At 43.3% G+C, this 23,274-nt stretch overlaps 1 protein-coding gene across 2 annotated transcripts; it reads left to right on the plus strand.

Annotated features, from left to right (window-relative positions):
• The first annotated feature begins 243 nt into the window (after positions 1–243).
• Nt1 (Neurotrophin 1) lies at positions 244–12,147 on the plus strand. 2 transcript variants are annotated; one of them, XM_076830437.1, is made up of 10 exons: positions 244–911; positions 6,339–6,494; positions 6,876–7,010; positions 7,735–7,840; positions 7,931–8,054; positions 8,601–8,786; positions 9,189–9,353; positions 10,650–10,972; positions 11,095–11,377; positions 11,457–12,147. In XM_076830437.1, the coding sequence occupies exons 1-10, from the start codon at positions 879–881 to the stop codon at positions 11,674–11,676; spliced, it is 1,731 nt and encodes a 576-aa protein (XP_076686552.1). In that variant the 5' UTR covers positions 244–878; the 3' UTR covers positions 11,677–12,147. The 2 variants fall into 2 exon arrangements, with proteins under 2 accessions (XP_076686552.1, XP_076686553.1); XM_076830438.1 differs by having other exon boundaries at positions 11,098–11,377.
• Positions 12,148–23,274: the final 11,127 nt, after the last annotated feature.

The raw sequence follows: 23,274 nt of genomic DNA on the forward strand, positions 1-23,274 counted from the left end.
GCTGCTCACGGTCATGAATTATTCTTATCGCCACGCTGGTACTAATGAAGGCAGGGCGGTATGCAGGATAAAGAATAAAGCGGGAAGTGAGATCGGTTGATCAGAAGTGACGATATCGCGGAGAGAACGTGACGTGCTGTCACATCAAGGGTGATGATGGCGGCCCACCTCTCTGTCGCAGCTGTTCCCCGAGAGTAAAGAGAGCTGTGTTCTTCGCCGAGGAGGAAGGAGGAGGTCGTGTGGCCGACTTCTCTTCCTCCTCCCGACTAAGACACGCTTATCCGCCGTCCGGTTTTCTCGGTCACGGCTGTACGAACGGGGGAACACGCAGGACGAACCACGCTCGTTCCTACATTATCCCCACGTGAGAGGGCCGCCAGGCATCGGGCACGATTCTTCTTCTTCGGCGTCTCCTTCCACCTGATGAAGACGAGGACCATACGCGCTGCGCGCCGGCTCAAAGGAGAAGTCAGTGCGACTCCGCGACCGCTGAATTTTTCATCACCCGAACGCGTCTCCGACCCTCAGTCCTCCACTTCCGATCGTCCACGTCGAGTCAACAGTTTCGTCCGAGCCGTTTCGCTGATTCGAGGACCCTAACGAATCGACGGGGCAGACACTGGGAGCTGAGATAAACTGGGGAAGCTACATTCCACGTGAAAGAAATTTAGGAAGAATCTTCAACGACTTGATCAGAGGTTCATTAGTGGAACTCGTTGGTCTCTTCGAGTTAGCGCTGGAGGAATGAAGAGGTGACGAGCTTGTTAGCGGGCAAGAAGAGCTGAGGAAAGGGGGCCAGGAAAATTGATGGTGACAGTGAATGTTGTTCTGTGCGTCGACAAGAAGTGAGAAGAAAACGTTGATGAAACGGAGGAAGGATGATGGCTCGGGGATTACTTCTGGTCACGGTGGTAAGAAGTTAGAACTTGGAATTCGTACTTCCAAAGAAGAATCTTATCAGTCGTGTTAGGAACTGTGGTCTTGTCGTTGGAGAGGGACGATTAAAATATATGATTTGCCGTAATTCAAGGTTCCCAATCTTTTCACACCTTTGCCTGGCGATAGACGCAGGTCCCCAGAGAAAATCCATCGATCGCACTTTCGCCGATTTGTCAGGGATTCGTAATTACGAGAAGCTTTCATAAATATCATTCGGTCGATGATCGTTCTCTGCGGTGTAATTACGATCGTTATAAAAATGAACCTATAAGATAGAAATTGCGCTGCACGATGTACTCCATAGACCTACATTATCCGTGAAAATTGTACTTTCTTCGGGGGCTTTCAGAAAGCGGTAGTTAAATTTAGTTAAATTAAATTTTTCATAGAACTTGCCGATCGGCTAAATTTATTTGACAGCTAGGCGAATCTTTGTGGCATTTAATTCTGGGCATAGAATAGCGGGAAACGTGTCGTATTTCAAGGCAAACATTGTCGAGCTTGTGGATAGGGGATCTCTGAATCGGCTTCTCGTGATTGGAAAGGTGACTGGCTGATTGAAGCACGTACAGTCGGGCTTCTCGAGATAAAGTGGAGCAACCTTTGCGTGGCCTTGATCTGGTAACCTGCCCGGAACCAGGAAAAGTAAATAGATTCCCCTTAATCACCTGAGGATGCCGAGTTCGCTCTCGCGTGACGGCGAGCGAAAGATTTATGAACAATGTGCACACGAAATCGTTGTTTAGATAGATAGTAACTCTGCAATCGTTGATCTCTCATTTCCACGAGAGTCGGCAATTATTCCTTGGTTTATCACATCTCGTTAGCTAATTTGCCTATTCCCTTGCCTTTCCCTCGAGTCTTGAGAATCAGGTTTTGGGATCAATTAAGTAGAAAATGAAGGACTTTGAGCGTCCGTCCCGTGTGAGATCGAGATTATTGAAATTAGTTATAATATATGTAACGAGGGGATAATCGATGTTATTTCACACCCGTGCTATGATTATCGCCGTTTCGCGACAGGGCGCGAAGGGAAACGAAACAATACGCTCCAGGCAACAAACTGAGAAAGATCGTTACACCTGTTTCACATAAACAGTCATAAGTGCAGGTGTGGATTACGAAATATCCTGAAAAATTGTACGCCATTAGCTAAGAATTGATGACGAGCCGCGATAGGTAGGAAGAAAAAAAAGGATCACTCAGTGAAATCGTAGCTCTTCCTTCTGGTGAGCATCATGGTTACTGGGTCAACGCTGATTGCAAACAGAAGAGGATATGTTGGAATTTCCACTCTTACGGTTATTTCACGTGGCATAATCCACTGAGGCCCCTTATGTGCTGTTACATTCTCCACTTCCTGCAACCGGCAACGTTAAAACTTCATTTTACACCTTTCTGCGTGGTCTCCGAGTGTTTTGGAACGTCTGTGACACAGAACCGCGTAGAAACGTGGCGACATACTCAGCAGAGGCTGAACAGAGTGGGCTGAGTGCTTTAGAATTAGACTTGACTTTTAAGAGTAGACTCGACTGAGTCAGAAGATGATTGGCACGGTATTGCTGTACGGTGATAACTTTAGTGAAAACTGTCATTCCAGATTAAGATATGTACATCGATGTCACCACGAGTGCTCGCGGCGACGTAGCTGACATCAGAATCCGATATGTTCGAGACAGTACCCCCGGGGCACTTGTCTGGACATGTGGGACCACCCAAGAGTGACAACATTTCGTCCCACATGAAATAATGTTGTCTGTCCAGGTCTAAATTTAATGTCACTGAATCTACTTGAGTCTAAAGCAATCGGATAGTACCTTTCAATTCAAAGTATCCACTGGAAGGATTCATACTGAGTTTAGTAACATATGGTTTTGGATATATTAATTTCAAGATCCTCTCATCGAAATCGTTATGCTGGTCTCGCATTGAATTCAATGGAAGCACAGGTTCAGAGGGTTATGCCTACCTGTGAGGTCCGAAAAACATGTATATTCTGGAATTTTTGGGGGAAAAACTTGAAGGCTTTTTTAACCAAATCTTTATGTAGTCGAAAGTGTGCGTGTTAAACTACTTGTAGTAATTTTTGCGCTGGAAAATATAAATAAATAAAAGAAATATCAGCGATCTCCCGGCAGCGATTTTTCCAGTAGTTTGCGGTGACCACTCTAATTTTGAGCTGGTTCACCTGAAATAAAAAATTCGCGGGGATTTAGTTAGTATATTAGATTATCTAGTTCTTAATAGTTCATGATCTCGGAAACTTAATTTGCTACAAAATTGCGGCTTCTCACAGCAAAAGTATCGATTTTCGCCACCGAATCGCTCTCATTTTTCATTATTTTTCATTTGTAAAATAAAAACTACCGATCGGAATTGAAAAAGCCATGATTAAGGACTAGATAATCTAATACACTAACTAAATTTGGTCGAATTTTTTATTTCCGATCAACCAGGTCAAAGCTACAGTGGTCACCGTAAAGTGCTTAAATAACAAAAAAGAGTTGTCGGGAGATCTCCTGTAATCCCATTATTTATTTAGATATCGCATTGCAAAAAAAATTACAAGAACTTTAAAATATCTGCTATCAAATATACAACCGCTTGGATAAAAAAATCTTCAAGTTTTTAAAAAAAAAATCCCGAAAATACTTGTGTTTTCAAACCTTACAGATAGGCGACCCCTTGATCCCCTTAACGCCTGCTCTAACTATCGTCTTCTATTTAATACAAAACTGTCGGAACATGCCACTCCGCTGCTGTGAGAAATTCATATTTTAGAAAGTACCCTTGTTACGGGCTAGGGTGAAAGTTACACAACTGTTTATTTAAATTCGTGAGAGAGAGAGAGAGAAACTACTTAGGCGCCCGTAATAAATGAAAATCTTCCCCGAGCAGACATCGACAATTAATCGACCGCGTGCAACGGAATCCTATACAATTTAGCGTCTTTGCATCCCGAGCTGACTTTCGATTAGACTTTTAATTAACGGCGATCGTGGCATGCGACTGTAAACGATCGTTTTGCTCGAAACTAGCCGCGCACTCGAAACAGCGTAACTTTCTCCGGTACATGCTCCGCGGGAATCGCCGCTGTTTTTATCATTCTCTCTCCGCAGTGTCCCGTGCAACACGGAAAATCGGGTAATTTCACCGTGCTCGTACAACCGTGTCGTTAAATCTCCTTCACGAATTTGCACGACGATTTCACGAGGTTGCACGCCGTCGGTTAACGCGGTGCGATTTCATTTCCGCCTAAACGTAAAGGAAATAATACGGCTTCGACTTCGTTCCTGGAACATCCATCTCGTTTCGCGAGCTCCCTCTCATTTCTCGAATTTAAGGGGTCGCATACACCTGGAACGGTCGAAACAATCGATTTTTCCAATAAAGGATTCGCAGAAGCTAAAACACCGAAGGAAGGTAAACTGAAAGCTAAATAAACTAAAAGCTTCCAAGTGCATATTACGATGTTTAATTAACAAAATCACTTGTGGGTGAAAAGAATTCGCAAAAAGTCCCCTCTTTTCACGGTCATAGGTGTACGTAACCCCTTAAGAAGCATCTTAGCAACTTCTTAGCAAGAAAGCTTTCTTCCGCAACGATTGATCCATCTTCTTGACAGGAGCTGGAAGTTTGAGAAAACTTCCTTTCTTTCGCAACTTCGACGGAAGTGAACTAGCGCCAGGCAGGTCTGTGGGCGTGCGACGTCGCGAAAATCCGCGAAAGGGAACTCGGGCGATCGGGGGTCGCTTCCTCGCGATCAATTCCCGCGCATGTAACGGAGGAATTGTGCTATTGTCTGTTTCGGGAACTGGCGTGACGGTGTTCAAAGCGCGCGGGTCACGATTATGAGAGGGAAAGGATCTGTCTCGTACAAACGATCGCCCGGAAGCGATAAGGCACGCGAAGTGCGACGCACTCTGAAAAGAATTCGCGGGAGAAAAAAGGAGGCGGTACCAGTTTTGGGACGCGATGAATTTTTATCGAGAATCTCCTTTCTTTATCCTCCGGTCTCAAGGGGATCGTAAATTTCGCCTTAAACGGGGAAGAATTAATTACCCGTCCGAAAGGAAACGACTGAAAAACTCGCAAAACTCTGGTATCTCGTTTCAATCGCGTTATGATTTAGCGAGGGTCGCTGGTTGTACCGTAATTTTCATTTGGTCCATTATTAACGGCACTGATTAATTTATCAGCTTGTGTCTAGCTGCTGTCTTTGTTTGGAATATTAATATAAATACCCTTGGGGCACTTGTACAGTTATCTAAATGATATTTCGCAATCTATTATAAGCGAGTTTCCAAATTTAGAAGCCACCGCGGATCTTGCGCGCATATATTTCGCGTTATTAAAATCGATACGAATCTGAAGTTGAGACGTCGAAAGCGAGTGAAATAATTGATCGTTGGCGGAAGATCGGCAGGCGATGATTTTCAAGTGCAATGGCACGTGGAAATAGCTTGAGGCCAGGCGGGTGTGACAAGAACCCCTCTGCTGGTTCGAAACAGGGCTTGAAACCGTTATTATAAAGATTTCGGTTCTTGAAAGAGTTATGAAGAACCTTTATTCTGAATAACCGTTATAAAGAACCTAAATATCGGACTATGTAAGTATAAGTTACGGTTCCTATACAGCTCTATAAGTTTTATTTTTTAGGTTCTATAAATTTTATTTTTTCGGTTCTATATAAGTTACAAAGCGGTTATAGAACATGTAACGATTGTACAGAATTTTACAGTAAATGAAATCACAACATATTACAACTATAGATTACTCTGTGTAACCAACTTGTTTAAAAATTATTATAAATGGACAAATGTGTACATAATATATATTTGCTTACTTATTTATAATAATTTTTAAACAATTTGGTTACACACAGTAATCTATAGTTGTAATATGTTGTGATTTCATTTACTGTAAAATTCTGTACAATCGTTACAAGAATCTGTTCTATAACCGCTTTATAACTTATATAGAACCTAAGAAATAAAAGTTATAGAACCTAAAAAATAAAAGTTATACAACCTAAAAAATAAAAGTTTTAGAGCCTAAAAAATTAAAGTTATAGAACCAAAAAAATAAAAGTTATAGAACCTAAAAAATAAAAGTTATAGAACCTAAAAAATAAAAGTTATAGAACCTAAAAAATAAAAGTTATATTGCTACATAGGAACCGTAACTTATACTTATATAGTCCGATATTTAGGTTCTTTATAACGGTTATTCCGAATAAAGGTTCTTCGTAACTCTTTCAGTCAGAACCTTTATATAACAGTTTGAAACAGTTATTTTCGAAACCTATTCAAGGCCTGCTTCAAAATCTTATTCTCAGTGATGATAACAAGTTTGGTGCGTACAAAGGCAGAAATGATCGTGGCCGTTTCACTCTCTAGGCAGTCGTGCTACTATCCTCGATTAATGTCGGCGCTAAGGAGGATCACAAAGATGACGGAGACTTTAACGACCGTAGAGAACGCAACGAGACGACAGTCACATCCGTCGAGACCAGCGACAAAGTGTCCAAGAATGGGACGACGACTGTGGTTTCGGTGAGTGAAAGAGATTTCTATCTTCCCGAGATATATGTGTGGTACGCGCGCCACATTAATTAGAACCAAAATATTAACACCGCAACAATGCAAATGTGAGTAGAAATTCAGAAGAGAAAGTTGATTTGCAATCTTTCGCAGTTCATTCGGAGAAGGTGTTTCTTCTCGTAGAAATTAATTGGCACGAGGCACAAGTGTTTTCAAAGTTATACTTAGCCTCCTCTACACGCTCTGTTTCAATTACTAGGGTTCTTATTAAATTTTGTTTGGAGTGCCGAATGTTCGAAAGAAGAAGGAGCTCTCATGCAAAATTTGACCACAGCGCTTTTTATTTCCATGAGAATATTAAGTAATCAGATAATCTTTTTGTCGCTCGAGAAGACGCGGTCCTTCTTCAGCAGTGGAAGTCGACAGAATGCTACCAGAGAGCTTGCGTTACCGATCAGCGAAGACATCGCGAAAGTTATAGCTGATGACGCTACAGGGGATGAAGAGAGCCCAGAAGAATTGCCGGAGGTAAAGATAAAGCTTGAATGGTGATGATAGAGGTTTAATTTTCACTGACTCAAAGCCATCGTCGTTCATCGTCGTAAGACGAGATTTCAAAGGCAACATTATTAACGAAGGATTGACAGCATCTATTTTCCATCGTGTGCAAACGATTTCTTTAAAAGTCTTCTGCTCATAAACGTTATTTACAGGAAAACATTTTTAAAGTTACAACAAACGTCTCGTTAGGTTTCATATACGAGAAACGTGTTAATAGTATGTTGAATCTGATTCAGCTGTTTTTCTTCCATACCGATCCTAACATCGTGCAAGTCCATCGTGAATTCAATTTCACCACGATATTTTTCTGTCCCCGATAAATATTTAATCTATCGAGAGCTACGCATCGTTAAGCCTGTATGAAAGTGGGATCACAGCAATTTCCCCGTGACTCTTTATCGCTTCGAATCTAAGAATTTTCAACACGACACTTTCGTTTGTGACGTCCACGTGTTTACACCACCACTTTCACGTGGCTGCAGTTGATGAATTTTATTACAGTACGGGTATAAATTCTTGAAGGATCTCGAATGGACTGTTCCAAAAATACGCGGCAGACTTTCTTCAGTCCTAACTTCTTTTACGAGGAATCTTATTACGAATCAGAAATTAAAGAAAAAAGAAAACCTCCCATCGTAAAATTGTAACTTAACGTAACTTTTCGACACAGTTTTCTTCTCTGTCTTCGCAGGCACAGGAATTGAAAATTATTAGACCCAATCTGCGAAAACGACCCACTTATCGACCTGCTCCTCCAAGAAGACCGACACCTCCGAACCGAAGAAATGTTTATGCAGGTTGGTTTCGCTCGGTGCAGCTTTTGAAAACTTTTAGCGATAATCAGGTCGCGGTGGCGGTTCTATACAGAAGCGAATGCAAATTTACAGATCTGTCTAGGCCGCATTTAATAAGACCGCCAAGACGACCGACGGAAACGAAGAGAGACCCCACAGAAAAGGAGTGCACTTTCTTCTCGAAGACAGTGTGCCTCGAAGCAACTGATTACCCGCAGTGAGTCTCCTATCACTCCTTTCCCCGTCATTTCACCGGGATGCAACTACATTGCGCAACCAATCGGCACGCTAGCGTGCATCTAAACGCACTTTCTCGAACAAGAAGGCAGGGGTTGGCGTTAATTAGGTGACTGTCGTTTCACAATAGCAACGACATAATTCCGTGGGCTCGTTGAAAGTGGAAGAAAGTGCTTTCCCGCGATTCTCCACGTTCGAGTGTCTATTGCGCAATGACTCTTTGACCTCGCGTTCTCATAACCATTATTTTAATTGGGAGTTATGGGGAACCGGCCGAGAAAGGAAGTTCTCGCGGCAATAACAAAAGCATGTACTCTCGTTTCCTCTTTCCTGCCCCCACTTCGCTTTGTGAACTGTATTATAAAGTGTACAAAGGAATTGTCTAGAGTCCGGATAATTTTAATGCGATTTGGAGGATTCGAAAGCTCGTGCTGAAACTAATTTGAATTGAATCAAGTTCGTGACGAATTCTAATTAGTTTTGGTTCGCTCGGTTTATTCGTTGAGATTGTATGGGATTTGTTTAGCGAGGCGATCACCAGGAGCTTGAGGAGCAACAAGGAGATGGTTGCAGCATTGTTGACTGATTATAAGTCTCAGGATTTCGACGATTCTGGTGAAAGCCTTCCTGTCTCTTTGCCTCTTGAGAGTAAATTCGAGAACAAGTACGATGGACGGTACGAGAGCCGCTATGAGAGCAATGAAATTAGAAGGTGGGTTGATATGCTAATCAAGACATGTATATCTCCTAAAAATCACTATCCTTTAAGTCAACAATTCATTTGGATCACTTAAAAAGTGAATTTTTAAGCTCAAGTCCCTCTTCGGAGAAATAGAATTGAAATTCGAATAAGTATAGACGTTCTTAGATGATTAATAATTCACAATTGTCAAAGAAAAACAGACTTTGCAGAACATTTTCTTGCAATTATAAGTCACAAAGTATATCAGGCCCCTGTAGAACGTTTGCCCGCTGTGCAGTAGTGCATTACACGCTGCAGGCTTCTAGGAAGAAGTAAAGTGTACGAGTGGCTTAGAAAGGAATATGTAATTTCCAATTTTTCTTTGAATTCGGGACTATTAGAGGGAGTTAATAAATAATCCATTGATTTCAGGAGATCAGATACAAGTTCACCGTTCGAAAATGTCGAAGAAGGCTTCACGTGTCCCTCTGCCATCAAGTATGCGCGCCCTCAATTGGCCAGGGCCGCTTCCGGTATGTGGAAGTACATAATAAACACTGGCGAACACACGCAGACTTTACGATTGGAGAAGTGTTCGTAAGTAAAGTGTAATTACAATTATCTTACTTCAGTTATCACGATTGTGAAATAATTGTTTAAAGGGAGAAGACCGTATAAATCGAACGAAAAATAAAAACATAAATTTTTTCCATAAATCGCTTCTGAAATATTTAAAAAATATATTCTCAAAGTTATAGGCCGGAATTCAACTCCGTATTGATAATGTAGCCTGGTGAGTCAGCGCGCCTCTGAGCGGCGAGCACATCTAAATGGCACTTTATACAATTTAAAATACTATAAATCAACCGAAGAAAAAACATTTCTAAAACATTTCAAAAATGTATTCTCAAAGTTATAGGCTGAAATTCAACTCCGTATTGATAATGTAGCCTGGTGAGTCAGCGCGCCTGCGACCGCCGAGCATACCTAAAACGCATTTTAAACGCGTTTTTCTCAAAACCGTGTTTTCAAAATTCGCGTCGGGGATAACTCAAAAACTATTTGACCAATCAACTTCAAAATTTGCATACTTTTAGTTTAAAATATTCCTCAGAATATGAACCACAAGGTTTAACCAAATTATTAATTTTAACCACTGCTTCTAAACAAATAAAACGCGATTTTTTTGCGAAAATCTCACAAGTTCCGCCATTTTTAAAATATACAATTCTTTTACACCATTTGTGGTTCATATTCTCACAATTGGCACATAAATTGAAAAAAAATTATTGGTCTGTTTCACATAACTACCAGAGCCGCTACAACCGGCGCCGTTTTGCATTTAAAAAAAAACCTGTTTCAGATACTGCTTTATTTCTGTTGTATTTATTACAATGTTACCGTTATAATTTTTTTTTACTTGTTATAATGTTAAATAAAGTACCCTTAAAGTTCCAAAAGAATTAGCGTATTAGTAACTTTGCAAAAAATTCTAAAACACTGATACAAAAATAAGCCGTTTATACAGGCTTCTCCCCTTAAGTACCAACCCGAAACCTTATTACTTCCATTTAACGAAGAATTCTCTGTCATTGTTGCCGAGTTGTACTTGAACGGAACAAAATATTCAGTTTCCGATTCACTTAACACTTCGCCACAAATCTTTCCCGAAAGATTTTCGTCAACCATGTCGTAGCAATTGAAATTGGACACTCGGTCACAAACGAGTGAACAAAATACGTACTTTGTTTGCGGTAGAAGGATCAGGTACTCTTTGTAGTGAAAAAAACTCTTCACTTTCGCCTGCGGCGATAGGGATAAACCAGAATCTCCTGAAAAAAGGATGAAATTCGCTGAAGAAGCAGGAATAACATTAAGGTTTGTCGGTTTCAGGAATCCACAATCGAGCTGCTCCTTCATCTCGGAGAACTATCGGTCGTCCTGCGTGCAAGTGTACAATTACCACAGACTGTTGACTTGGGACAGCAAGCTGGGCCTCCACATGGACATCTTCAAGGTGCCATCTTGCTGTAGCTGCCACGTGCACGGTTACGCTGAGATCTTTCCACCCCACCAAAAGGATCCACCCTCCAAGATGAAGGAATCCTTTCCAGGATCCGAGTTCGCCACCACGAGCGATCAGAAAGACGATTTCGAGGAAGTCTCCAAGATAAACTATTTGAACAAATTCGCGGCCAGTTTGGACTCCACCCTTGGTATGCAAAAGAGATGAAATTCATGAAGTTTCATTGATTTGCACAAGCCTATTACTGTGGTAGGATTATTAGATCTGTATCGATAAAGCAGCATGAATACGAATTTCGATTCCTTGGGTCAGTAGGATCAAGCAACAAGAAGCCCGTAGTGGAAGCCACTCCGAGTCGACCGACTTTTACGCTTCCTATAAGACCGAGACCAAAGAAGCCATCGTCCTCGAATTCAAGGCCGTTCGACAAGCTGCCGCAGCAACACGCGCCGAACACTAGAGCCCCAGGATACACTGGACCGTTGCTGAAGGGTTCCAGGCCAACCAGGCCTAGCAGGCCACCGTACAGAAGGGAATCCACGTCTCACGCCGATGAACATGCCGATACTGCGAATAACAGTTCGGTTGGAAACAGGTACTTGACTAAAAGCGAAATCCTTTTCATAGAATCTCAGGTTGCAGTTGTCACGAGTGAATTTTTATTTAACATGCAGATACAGTCAGCCATACGATCTTGAAATGGACGCTTCGTCGCGGTTACAAAATGGGGGTTTCGACGACGAGTACCAAGAACCACAGAGGCGAATCAATTACAATTATCATCCTATCATCGACTTCTTTAGACCCGAGGCGTCGATGTTACAGTCGGCTGAAACGCAGCCGCCTCTGGTTCAAGATGATCCCAGCGCATGGAAACCGGTGATATCGTCTTGAATGACATTTCGCTTTCTTCGGAGTACCTGATCGTTTCTTTCTTCATTGTGAGGAATCGTAGCTACTGAATATTAATCGTGCTTTAACGTTAGTCGACCGTAGGGAGGCGATAGTATTCGCGTCGGATGTAGATTTGTATTTTATATATATTTTTATACGTATTAGTTAGTATTCGTATTAGCTAAGGTTCTGTTTCACTGATGTTTCGTCTTCGTGATGCATAAATTTTAGACAGACTTATGGCAGACCCTTCGACGGGTTTTGTGGCGACGAAACTGATGAAGGTTCAGTGTCTGCGGAAGTATTATGACCACGTTGGGCATGTGCAATCGCGAGCTCATTGTAATTATGTACCATTGCGCGAATTTCCCTCTAATATATTTATTGTTTGTTACCTTTACGTATTTATGAATTAAGGAGAAATTGTACGTTCGTAAGCTTATGGATCATTAAATAAATCGATGTAGAAACGATTCGACTGCAATTTACACTGTTATGCATTATTTAGTCACGAGAATTTTATTGTAACCGTTGCAGACGAACATACATATGCTAATGGTCTCTAATAGGAACGACTTAGAACATATTCGTCTTCCAATGTCTCCTTGCATGTCTTCTTCCAATGGCTTCCTTTAGTCTGGTGGCTATCCGAAAATCTGGAAAAATAAATTAAATAATGTTAGTGATGAGTGGAAACGGGGGATGGTCAAGGGGTGAGCTTAGATCTCTTCGATTTCAGAATCCAGAAACAACCTAAGAAATTCCTTTAAATTTCCTTGAATGGGGGGTTGAAACTCGACACAGGAGATCCAAGAGGATCAGACAGACCAAGGACAGCAGATAGAATAGATAAAGTAGACTGACCAGAGACTTCAAAGGAGAGGCTGAAGAGTCCAAGTACACCAAAATATCAATTTCATGTAGGATTCGAAAGCTTAGATTTTATTAAATTTTTAGCTGTAAGAGACAAACGATTCTCTATGAAAGTAGGCATCGTGTAATGTTCAAATGTGCATCGCAGGATTCATCGAGATTTCAGGAATCTCGCGTGAGGCTCTAAAGGCTATTACCTGGGTTCTAGCAAATTGTCTGCTTTGGCTAAAAAACATTCGCAAGGTGAAGTAACCGATTAGCAATTTAGAGCACGATTTCAAAGCCTAGATTTTAACAAATTTTCTGCGTTGAGCGAAGAATAATCCAATATCAATTATCATTCGAATAATAATTATTCTTTTATCAGAATGTTTTAATAATCCATCAGTAATTTCGAATAAGAATTATTCTTTTATCAGATTGTTTTAATAATCCATCAGTAATTTCGAATAAGAATTATTCTTTTATCAGAATGTTTTAATAATCCATCAGCAATTTCGAATAAGAATTATTCTTTTATCAGAATGTTTTAATAATCCATCAGTAATTTCGTGTACTAAGATGTGAGGCTGGATACAGTTAATACAATTTTTAAAGTTTCATCCGTCAGATCGCCTTACTAAAATATTCCAACATCAGTAGCCTGTGAATCGTTTGTTTCGCTCGCTAAGTTTCTGCCGAAGCGATTGCGCGTCGCCTTTCCGCGTCGAGTCGCGAAGCGTGTCGCCCGAGCCACAGTTTTCTCCGCTTCGCTGGCCTCGGATGAAACGTTACTGAACTTCGAATTCTAGAAACGAAGCTGTTCATTGTTGAATCGAATCCTTTATTTCCAAGCTTCTTTCGTTCGCCAACGATGTCGACGGCCGAAACTTTTTCGTACGTTTAATTTCACACTCTAATTAGACAGCTTGATTTGACGTAGATGAAATCTGAGCGGAAGCAACGTCTATTCGAAATGAAATTTCATGACTATCCGCGTTGAAACGTTTTCTAAGTGGCATTTAATGAGCGGGCGAAATAATTGCGCAGCCTTAATGACGATCGTCATTCAATTAAGAGAACATTATACGGAGAATTTCAATTAAACACCAGGTAAAGTGAACTGATTCATCAAATGAAAATGATTGCGCGGCGGCTCTTATCATTGTTGCACTTTGGAATGCATCGGCTGCTTTGGAATTACACTCATTATAATCGAATTGACGCTGGATAACGGAAGTTCCTAGCGTAAAGAAACGAAACGCTCCGTTAGTCTGCTAATACCAAGAGTTGCGAGTAAATTTTCTGGTCTATCTTTTAACGATACACTAGCGCGAGACTCCTCTATTCTCAAAACTGATTCGAAGCTCATAGAGGGAAGAAAGAAGCGAGCGTTTCATCCACTATCCCCCAACTCATTTTCGAAACTTTAATTACTAATAATTGCTGAGGACCAGTACAAGCATTGTCACAGAAAACTGAAGGCAAAGCTTAACGGTTGAGAAATTATTTCGTTCCTCGGGCGATAAGGCGAAGCACATCGAGGTCAACTTGATCTGAACCAAGGCATCATCGGAATCTATACTTTATCTAATGAAACGTGTGCGCCGATAGAGGCTGTCCGGCGTCGAAAGTCCGCAGAAAAGTGAAACAAGTGTGTCGTGAGAAACAACGACACCGATCGAGGGAAAAGGGGAGTAAGAAGCGCGAACTTTCCGATACATAGATCGCGGCTATTTGATACAAATTACCGAATCGGCAGAAAGTGGCGCAGGGGGAAAAAGCTGCCGGTGCAATTAGGGACCGGTGTGCACGAGGACAGGTTCGATCGCGGGTTTCTTTATTCCCTTCTCTGGTGAAACGATCCACCGAGGGAGATTCAATCGAGAGTGACAGAACCGTTGAGCGTTTAGGCCCGCAACGCTCCGTGAACAACAACGCCTGGGGACCCTACCTCTGCCTTTCAGTTGGCTGGAAAATATAAATTAGGCCAGGTGGACGGTGCCGCGAACAGTTCGATGGTGGTTCTCGTTCGAAAATGATTAGAAACCGCAGACCGTCGCGTAGCATTCGCAAAAAAACAGTTTCACCGCGCTGAATCTCGACGGCGATGAACCTGCACCATTTTGGTCCGCTGTGCGACAATTCCACTACGAAAGCGCGTGTTGATTAATCGAGCTGCAGCTAAAAGTATATTCAGATCGTATCATGTGAGAGTGGCGAGGCAACTTATCTCTGATAAATTAACGACGATGTTAATCCCCTTCCTGCAATAACAATCAGTGGGGAAGGATCGCGTCATTTCATCGATTTACTTTCGCGTTAAGAATCGTGTGTCCATTAGAACAAAGTGCAATGGCAAGATCAGAATAACGCAATGAGTCGAGTATCATTAATTAGTCGCCTGTGGTTCATTTTACTGGTGTCAATTCTCGGGACGCGCGCGAAATCGTTGGTGGATAGTTCGTACACTTCGAGAACATTGCCCAGTGTCGCTTTGAGCGGTGATAATGGAACAGTAATTAACAGCCCAAGGAGTAACTTTATAGTGAACGAGCCATCGGCTAACCTGGATCAAGACCCCATCGAATCCTCTGAGACAATCGTCTACAACAGGTTCAAGAATCCTCCAGACGATGACGAAGAGTACTCGGCTTCCGACGATGACCCTGAAGGTCCTCCAGATCACGTAATTCCGCATTCAGAGCACGAGGTTCCAAGAGATGTCCCAACGAAGCCAAAGTACAACGCTCCGGGCGAGTGGGCCAAGCCGTCGAGTCACCGAGGCGCGACCACGGAAGATGTTCCGCTAAAATTGCTGGCCCAGGTCAGGAGAACTCACACGGTGAGGAGATTGCCCCGGAGAAAGGCCATAGAGATCGCGGAGACGGACGAGGAGAAGGAAAACGCTGCGAGATTGAGGGAAGTGGTGAGGAACTCGAAGGTGAACACCGTGTACACCGAGGAAGGCTACGAGGACTCTGCTTACGACCATGCCGGACAAATCAGGGACGCTGATTTTCACGAGGGTTACGCTAGGAAACTGCACGAGCAAATGGATCACAGGAAGAAGCCTAAAGCCGGCGAGGACAACGACGGAGAAGAAAATAGAGGCAAGGTTAAGAAGTACGAAAAGATTGAGCCTGTAGAGTTCAAAGACTATGATGAAGATTACAGGGATCATTATGAGGCCACGACGGACTATAAAAGATTAGTAGATGGTGCTGACAGTAATGTTAAGAGTGAAATAGATGAATGGAAGGAGAGAGTGAATCCACAATTGGTCGCTGAGGACGGGATACAGAGGCTGCAGGACGATTTGGCGAGGGAAGCTGAGGATATGGAGAGAGGCAGTGAGATTAATAAGCTGGGGACAGTTCAAGCTTCGAGTAATCAGGAGAATCTGGCTGAGTCTCAAAGGAATGTTGATTACGGTCGAAAAAAGAAGAAGAAGAGAAGAAGAAGTGGGAAACGAAAGAGACCAGCATCGTTGACAGAACACAGTGAAGATCACGAAGAAAATCATGCGGAGAAGCTGGAAGAAGCTCATGCTTTGCAAAATGACGATGTCTATGTAGAGAATTATTCGACAACGAGCATTCCAATGGATGAAGACAGCGTTTCAACAGAAGGAGGAACACACGAAACTACAACTTTATCAGAAATAACTGAAAATTTTGCGAATGATCCTTCAGAGCTATACAGATACGAAGTTGACGGGAATTCTCCACCGTACACTGAAGCAATTGACTTTCAACGAGCAGACGAGAGTCCAACAACCGTCAGTTACAGTCAACTCTTCTGGGATTACTTCAAAACGAGGAAGGATCAATTCACCACGATGCAACCTGCATCAATTTTAGAGTCAACCACCCTGAGTCCGAACCTTTTACATCTTTCATCCTTCATAGCGAACGCAAACGGCCTTCTACCTTATTCCCTTCAGGGGGAACAGATAACAACGCCGTTCCCCATCATCGACTCAGCGATTTTAAATCCCCAGAATCTTGCATCTGCTCGAACCTTGACAAATCCAAACTACTTACAAACTAATGGTCAGAGTAACCAACTAACGAGCGGGGACGAATTATGGCAGCCCATTAACACCCACAAAACACCCACAGCAGATCACAGTCAGTCCTTAGAAGCGTCTAAGTACACTCCAGGTATTTCTTTGTCAGATTCTGAAAGAAACTTGGCAAGTCAAGAGGAGAACAGCAAGAACTTCGGCAACCCTTTCTTGGGTGGATCCCTAACTTCGTTCGTCAACCGTAAACCACGGTACAAGATGACGACGAGGCATAAGCCGAAGAAGCTTATCGACTCTCCCATCTACCAGTCCGCAAATCAGGAATCGACTTTGAATCCCATAAACGACACCCCGAGTGAAAGCCCGCCAGCCGAGAACGTCATGCTAAACGGCAACTACATGAAAGTCCTCATGCACCTGAAGAACGAGGACAATGCTAGGCATCCTCGACCAAGTGCCCCGCAGAGGAACAACTTTCTTTCGAGTAACGAAGACGACGCGAACGGTCTGACGAGGCTACGGCCACCGTTGCCGCAGAAGGCGAACGTAGCCGGGTACTACAACTTCCATCCAAGCAGACCGATGGAGAACGAGGCGCTTCGGAAGCAGCGCCACGGTCACACGAATCCCAGAGCACCCTCCGCTCGTCCCATCTCGTTTCCAGCAGCCAGACAGCCCCCGCGTAAAAGGCACTCGACCCCAGCTGTCGACCTGCTGCCGCCTGCGCCGTCATCGAGCAGCGAGTACGCCAGGTACAAAGAAACGAACGGTTACCTAACCGATGCCGGAAACATGCCGAAGCAGAGCAGAAACGTTCTCAGGCCGTTCCGTCAGGCGTCGATCGGCTTCGACGGGACCCGGTCCAGCCGCGGAAAAAGGAGAGAAAGAAGATCCGCGGGGCGGGGGATGGCTGACGAAACCGGCGGTGTCGTGAAAGTATTCGAGACGGTGGCAAACAATGGCACGTCGAATCGGGGTGAAATAGAACGAGCAGCGAAAAATACGACGACCGAGAGAAATTCGCCGCGGAAAGCGCGGCTCGGCGTGGAAGTGGGGCTCGTGCCGGATACTAGGCGGCCCGTCCAGAAGAAATCGAGATCCTATGCGAGGGATCGCGGGGGAGGGTCGATTAGATCGCCGAGCGGAGGGAGTGTCTCTGGCATGGAAAGAGAAAGCGTCGGTGGGCACGCTTCGGACGAGGATGGAGGGAAAAGTGGAAGTACCCAGAGTGATTTGGGTTTATTGGAGGATGGAGGGAAAAGTGGAAGTACCCAGGGTGATTTGGGTTTATTGGAGGATGGGATTGAGGGAGGATTGGCGAAGCAGAAGAGGAATGTGGAGGAAGGGTCGGAAGTGCAGGAGAGGGGGAAGAATCACGAGGAACTCTTGGAAGAAGCGCCTAGAGTAACGGGTGACGTGGTGGACGAAGAGATCGACGCTCGTTTCAACGAGAACCAAGGGGAAGAGGGAGAGGGGAACAGGGAGAAAAAGGTCGAGGTGGAAGTGCCAGGCTTCGATTACGTGGAGGAATTTGATGAAGAAGATGATCCTGAGAATGTCACTACCACAGAGGCCACTTTGGACGCGGAGAAGTACCCTTTTTACCAGAACGAAAGGTTACCCACTCCGTCTGCCCTGAAATACGCGATGGATCCTAGAAGAATACCCAAAAAAACGTACGGTGGCATGGAGTTTTATAATTCGAGGGATGCTTATAGACACTGCGACGAAGTGGAGCCGAATTTGAAAGTGCTGCCGGAACAAGAGAAGCCGGACGCTGATAAAGGTGCACACGAGAATTCCGAGCGTCTTCGTGGCTTGGGGGACAAACTCGACTGTTTTAAAGCCAAGTACTTCGATGATGACCCGTTCGACAATCCGTTGTTCTTAGAGAAGGAAGTCGAGGAACCAATGCCCCCTTTGCAACTCAGCAGCAAACAGTTTGCCTCCAGGATTATGTTGTTCCCGAAGGAAGACGACGATTACGTGGTACAGAAATCCTCGAAGAGGCCAGAAAATTATAATCGGCAGAGAAAACCAGACCCTGCTCCTGCAAGGGTTCAGAGAACGAGAAGAATTCGTTACAAAACGTACCCCAGAACGGTGATAACAAGGAGGCCTCGTGTGTATAGAATAAAAAGTTCTAAAACGAGGTATATACGAACTAGGAGGCCTCAGAAGATTATAAGGCGCCCAATCTCTTCAGCAAGCGAGATATCGTCGTCGTATACACCTTATCAGAACCAGGTTTACGAGGACGTTATGGGGACCATTAAGAACATGGCGAATTCGTACCAAGTTCACGAAGTTACCACGTCCCCAGCGTCAGAAGAAGCTGGAGTGACTGATAGGGAATCCAACGAGACTAAAACGAACGCGTCCACGAATTCGACGAGTCGCGAGGAGAAAGGCAAAGACAGTGTGTTAATAAACATCGTTGAACATCCGAATAATAACGTCGATATAAATATCGAAGGATTGATGCCGCCGAAGTACTTCAACAGACATCGTATGGCTTACAAGTGGCACAGAAGTCCGCAGAGAAATAGAACAAGAGCACAAGTGACGCAGAAACCTATGACTGGACCTCGAGCTGCAAATCATCGACAGAAAATTCGCATTTATAAACGAGGTGTGACGGATGAAGGGGATATTGCAGAATCTGCAGAGCGTTCTATCGAAATGACGTCTTTGGAGAAGGATTATAGAACGGACAGTCTTTTCGACGTTGAGGATGATAGTAAATTGTTAAATGAAGATCTAGACGATAGATTTGATTCAACAACGGAAAGTATAAATGCTCCTACTCAGAAAGACTCGACAACACCTGCCACAGTTTCGACGTCACCCGTTTCGAAAGGGAGGTCCAAAGCACTGAAAAGTGTTTCAACTAGTATTTTATCGAGAAATGGCGGAGATCAGAAGAAAGAAATGTCACAGAAAGTCGTGTATACGATCAGGGACAGGATTAGGTATTCGAAACCGAAGGGAGAGTTAAGGAAAACTGGGAAGTTCGTAAATGAGACGAAGGTGGAGGAAGATCATAGAAGAAAAGAACCAAGGTACAGTTATATTAAAAGAAGACGACCACCAAGTTCTGGTTCAACTGCATCAGAGAGATCGTTGAATTCTACCGATCAAATTAATTGGGCGAGACCAACTGTTTCTACTGTCACGCCAACGAGTACAAATGGAGATATTGAAGTCGGTAATGAGGAGCTGGTGAAAGAGGATCGAGAGATCCAATATTTCGCCAATAATACTGAGAATGAGGCATCGAATTTGCTTAAGAAAATCGACGATCCTTCTAGGGAAGGTTCCCTTGAACGTTCAAGTGATCAGACATCGAACAAAACTGGAAACGCTTATGCTGTCCATGAAAATATCAACGAAAGTGCAACAACAACCCAGAAACCGCCGGAGCTGTCCAGATTAAAGGCTTTCTTGAACTCTGATCCCCCGGGGTACACAGAATTGTCTTCCGAGGAGTTCAAAAAGTCCCTTTTCCCTCCAAGTAACAACACCAAAAATTTCAACGCTAGTTCCGATTCGGTAAATTCGAAAGAAAGTGGCGAGAAAGAAGGCGGCAACGCTTCGAAGAGCTTCCATCGATCGTACTTCTCCGACGAGGAGTCTTCAGAGAAGGTAGAAACGAATACGAAGGTGCAGCCAAGCACAGAGTCGTCGGAAGTAGCTACTAAGGAAAGCAATTCCGAGGAAGATCGAACGTTCTTCAATTACGAGGCCAGGCCATCCTCCCCTGCGGAGAACTACGAGGACGAAAAGTACTCGGATCTTGGCCCACGAGTGAACAAGCCACCGTTCTTCCATCCACCATTCTCATTTTCCAGTTACAGTGGTTCTCAGCCGAAAGCCAGTTCCGAGGAGTACTCAAAGGAGGCTGAAGAGAGCGACGAGGGAAAAGGGGAATACGTGTTTCCTTGGTACAGGGACAAAGAGGACGAGAGGAAAGCAGCACGCAATCGATATCGCAGTAAGTCGACAGTCGAATACGAGTATCCTTGGGAGAGAAGAGAACGCGTGGAGCGGGAAGAGAAAATGAGGAAAGACAGAAAACGTAAGCGATTCACGGAAGGCTTTGACGATGAAGATGACGACGACGACGACACCTCGCTGAAGAAGAAATATCGAAGAAATATTTATCCCCGCGGAAAGTATCGCTTCTGGAACCGTACGAAGGAGGACTCTTCCGAAGAAGACACTTCTGACAACGCGGAGAGCAACAGTGAACATCGGCCGATCATGAAGTACAGCAGCAGGTATAATTCTAAAAACTCTACGCTGCCGCTTGACGAGACGTCGATGAGTGTTAGGTCGAGGAGCGTGGAAGAAATAAGTCGATCCATCAAGAGGGTTCTCGATGGCGATGCTGAAGAGAAGCCAAGTACTCGGGATAGGAAACCTGCTGGGTCTTATAAGAATCGAGGAATCTCTAGAGGCATGATCGTCCCTGAAGATGTCACGTTGGCACCGACAAGGAAAGGTGGGAGAAAGGAAACATCGAGGACTTTCACGGCTGATTCTACGGGAATGGCAACTGACACGGGGAGCGAAAATAAAGGACACAGAAATTCGAGTGCATTAAAAAATGGTGCTATAGATAATTTGGAATCTCGAATGCCAGTGTCCAAGACGAATGCTAGCGAAAACACGAACACTACGAATGAACTGAATTCGGGACAGTCGAATAAAAGAAGACGCAGACCCCTGAAGAATATCCTTCCCATTGGGGAAACTACGAAGAAGCCTGTGCTCGAAGCTAATCGAAGTCGACGAAGACAGAAACCTGCTGCATCTACAACTGTCGTGGTTACACCCACTTCTTCGACAAGTACAACCCCAGCGCCAAGAGTGATCAGAAGAAAGCAGCAGAAGTCAGTGAAAGATTCAAAGAAGAATACTGTCGCTAAGATCGAAGGTAACTTAAGTAACAGTGGTAACAGCGGCGTAGAAACTTCAACGTTGAAAAGTAGAATGGAGCAGCGTTCTAGAGTATCTAAAGAGAAGGTTGACAGAAAAGAGAGTCGAACGAATGGAAAATCGATCGAATCGACGAAAGGCACGGCAGGTCAGAGTTCACAGGTGAATGGTTCAAGAAAAACGGGAGAACTGAATAAGCATAGCGATAGCCAAAGAGAGAATGCGAAGAATGCAAGCACGGAAAGGAAATCTGTTGAAATTGGAGGTGAATTCTATCGTGATGATGCGAGAAGGATCGAAGAATCGAGAGAGTTTGAGCAGAGGTTGCCTTCTATCAAAGATACAGGCGAGAGTATTGGTGTTAAAGATGACAGTGACGTCGATAGGTCTATTCCCGATGACCGTGACAATTATGACGATGAGTTCGGAGGTATCTCGAAGTCAGATGTAAGTTTTATACCACCGAACAGGGCTGTTCAGCTATCGGAGCAAGGGTCGAGGGAAATCGTTTCTACCGTTTCCTGGATATCAGAGAATTATGATTTCTAAGGCACGACGCTTTTCTATTCTATACCAGCCACTTCCATTAACTTTGAGAACTAACGAGAGTCAGGGAAAACTGAAAGTTTCATTAAAGTATTAACTTAAATTGCTATCGCTCCATTTAGTAAGCATTGATATAGAATAGACTTAAGTAGTGAAATAGATCAGGTGATGCAGGTACCATTACAGTCTTCAATTAGACTTTCTTTCGATTATTTAGCGCGCTTACGAAATGATCAATTTCAGAATCGCTTGGAGGACAACCTGCTGGGAACTGTTTCAGATTTGCTTGAAAGGAACTCTGAAATAGAGGCAAATGAAAGCAATCATAATGTCACAAGGCAAAAAGAGAACAACGAAATGAAGAGCGTGAAAATCGAATTGTTACAGGATCGAGGAAACGAAGGAAAGAAGAATGATATCAAGGGCGACGGAAAGAAAAGGGAAAGTAACACACCAGCAAAATTTATAAAAGACCCAGAACGCAGACTTTACTATTACGTGGAGCGTCGTAAATAATGCTGCTTCGGCACTGTTATCTGGAATATTATCTGGAAAATTACTGCAAAGTGAAATCTTGACAAAAAAAAAATATATTTCAGCGTTATGCAACTGAAATATTCCATTTTCTTAGGTACTCATTTTTAGAGATTTTTCCTAGGTGTACGTGTTATATACTTGTTACTGTTTTATCGAGCTCTTTATCTGTTATTTGTGTTGTTGTACATAAATCAAACTATTTTCAATAAAGATAGACGTTGCATGGAGGCCAATATGGTGACTAGAAATTCTTAAACTCCTTGGAAAGTATTTCTGCTCGTAAACTTACAAATTTATTCAACCCTGTGTTAATTATTGTTCTTTCTGTAACTGCTGAACAATGCATCTTATTTCGTAATTATGTTCCCCGTTCCCGGTTCGGATATCCTTGATCTAATTTAAAACACTAGCATGTCACGAACTCTCTGTGCAACTTACAATTAGTTAACAGCGTGTCAATTATAATTTGTATGATTATGATAGTACACGAAATCGTGGTAGATAAATATTTAGTAAATGTGGAAGGTCAACTGATAATTCCTTCAGGGAGAATCATTTATATTAATTTAACGACGCATTGTGCACACTGAGGATAATGGCGCGTGGCTATCGGGATGATGGTACGCTAATTATTCTACATTTAGGAATAAATCACTTCATTTAATTAGCGACGTTTATGGGCTTCATGGTCT

The sequence above is a fragment of the Andrena cerasifolii genome, chromosome 2, assembly GCF_050908995.1.
Source record: "Andrena cerasifolii isolate SP2316 chromosome 2, iyAndCera1_principal, whole genome shotgun sequence".
Taxonomy (NCBI): domain Eukaryota; kingdom Metazoa; phylum Arthropoda; class Insecta; order Hymenoptera; family Andrenidae; genus Andrena; species Andrena cerasifolii.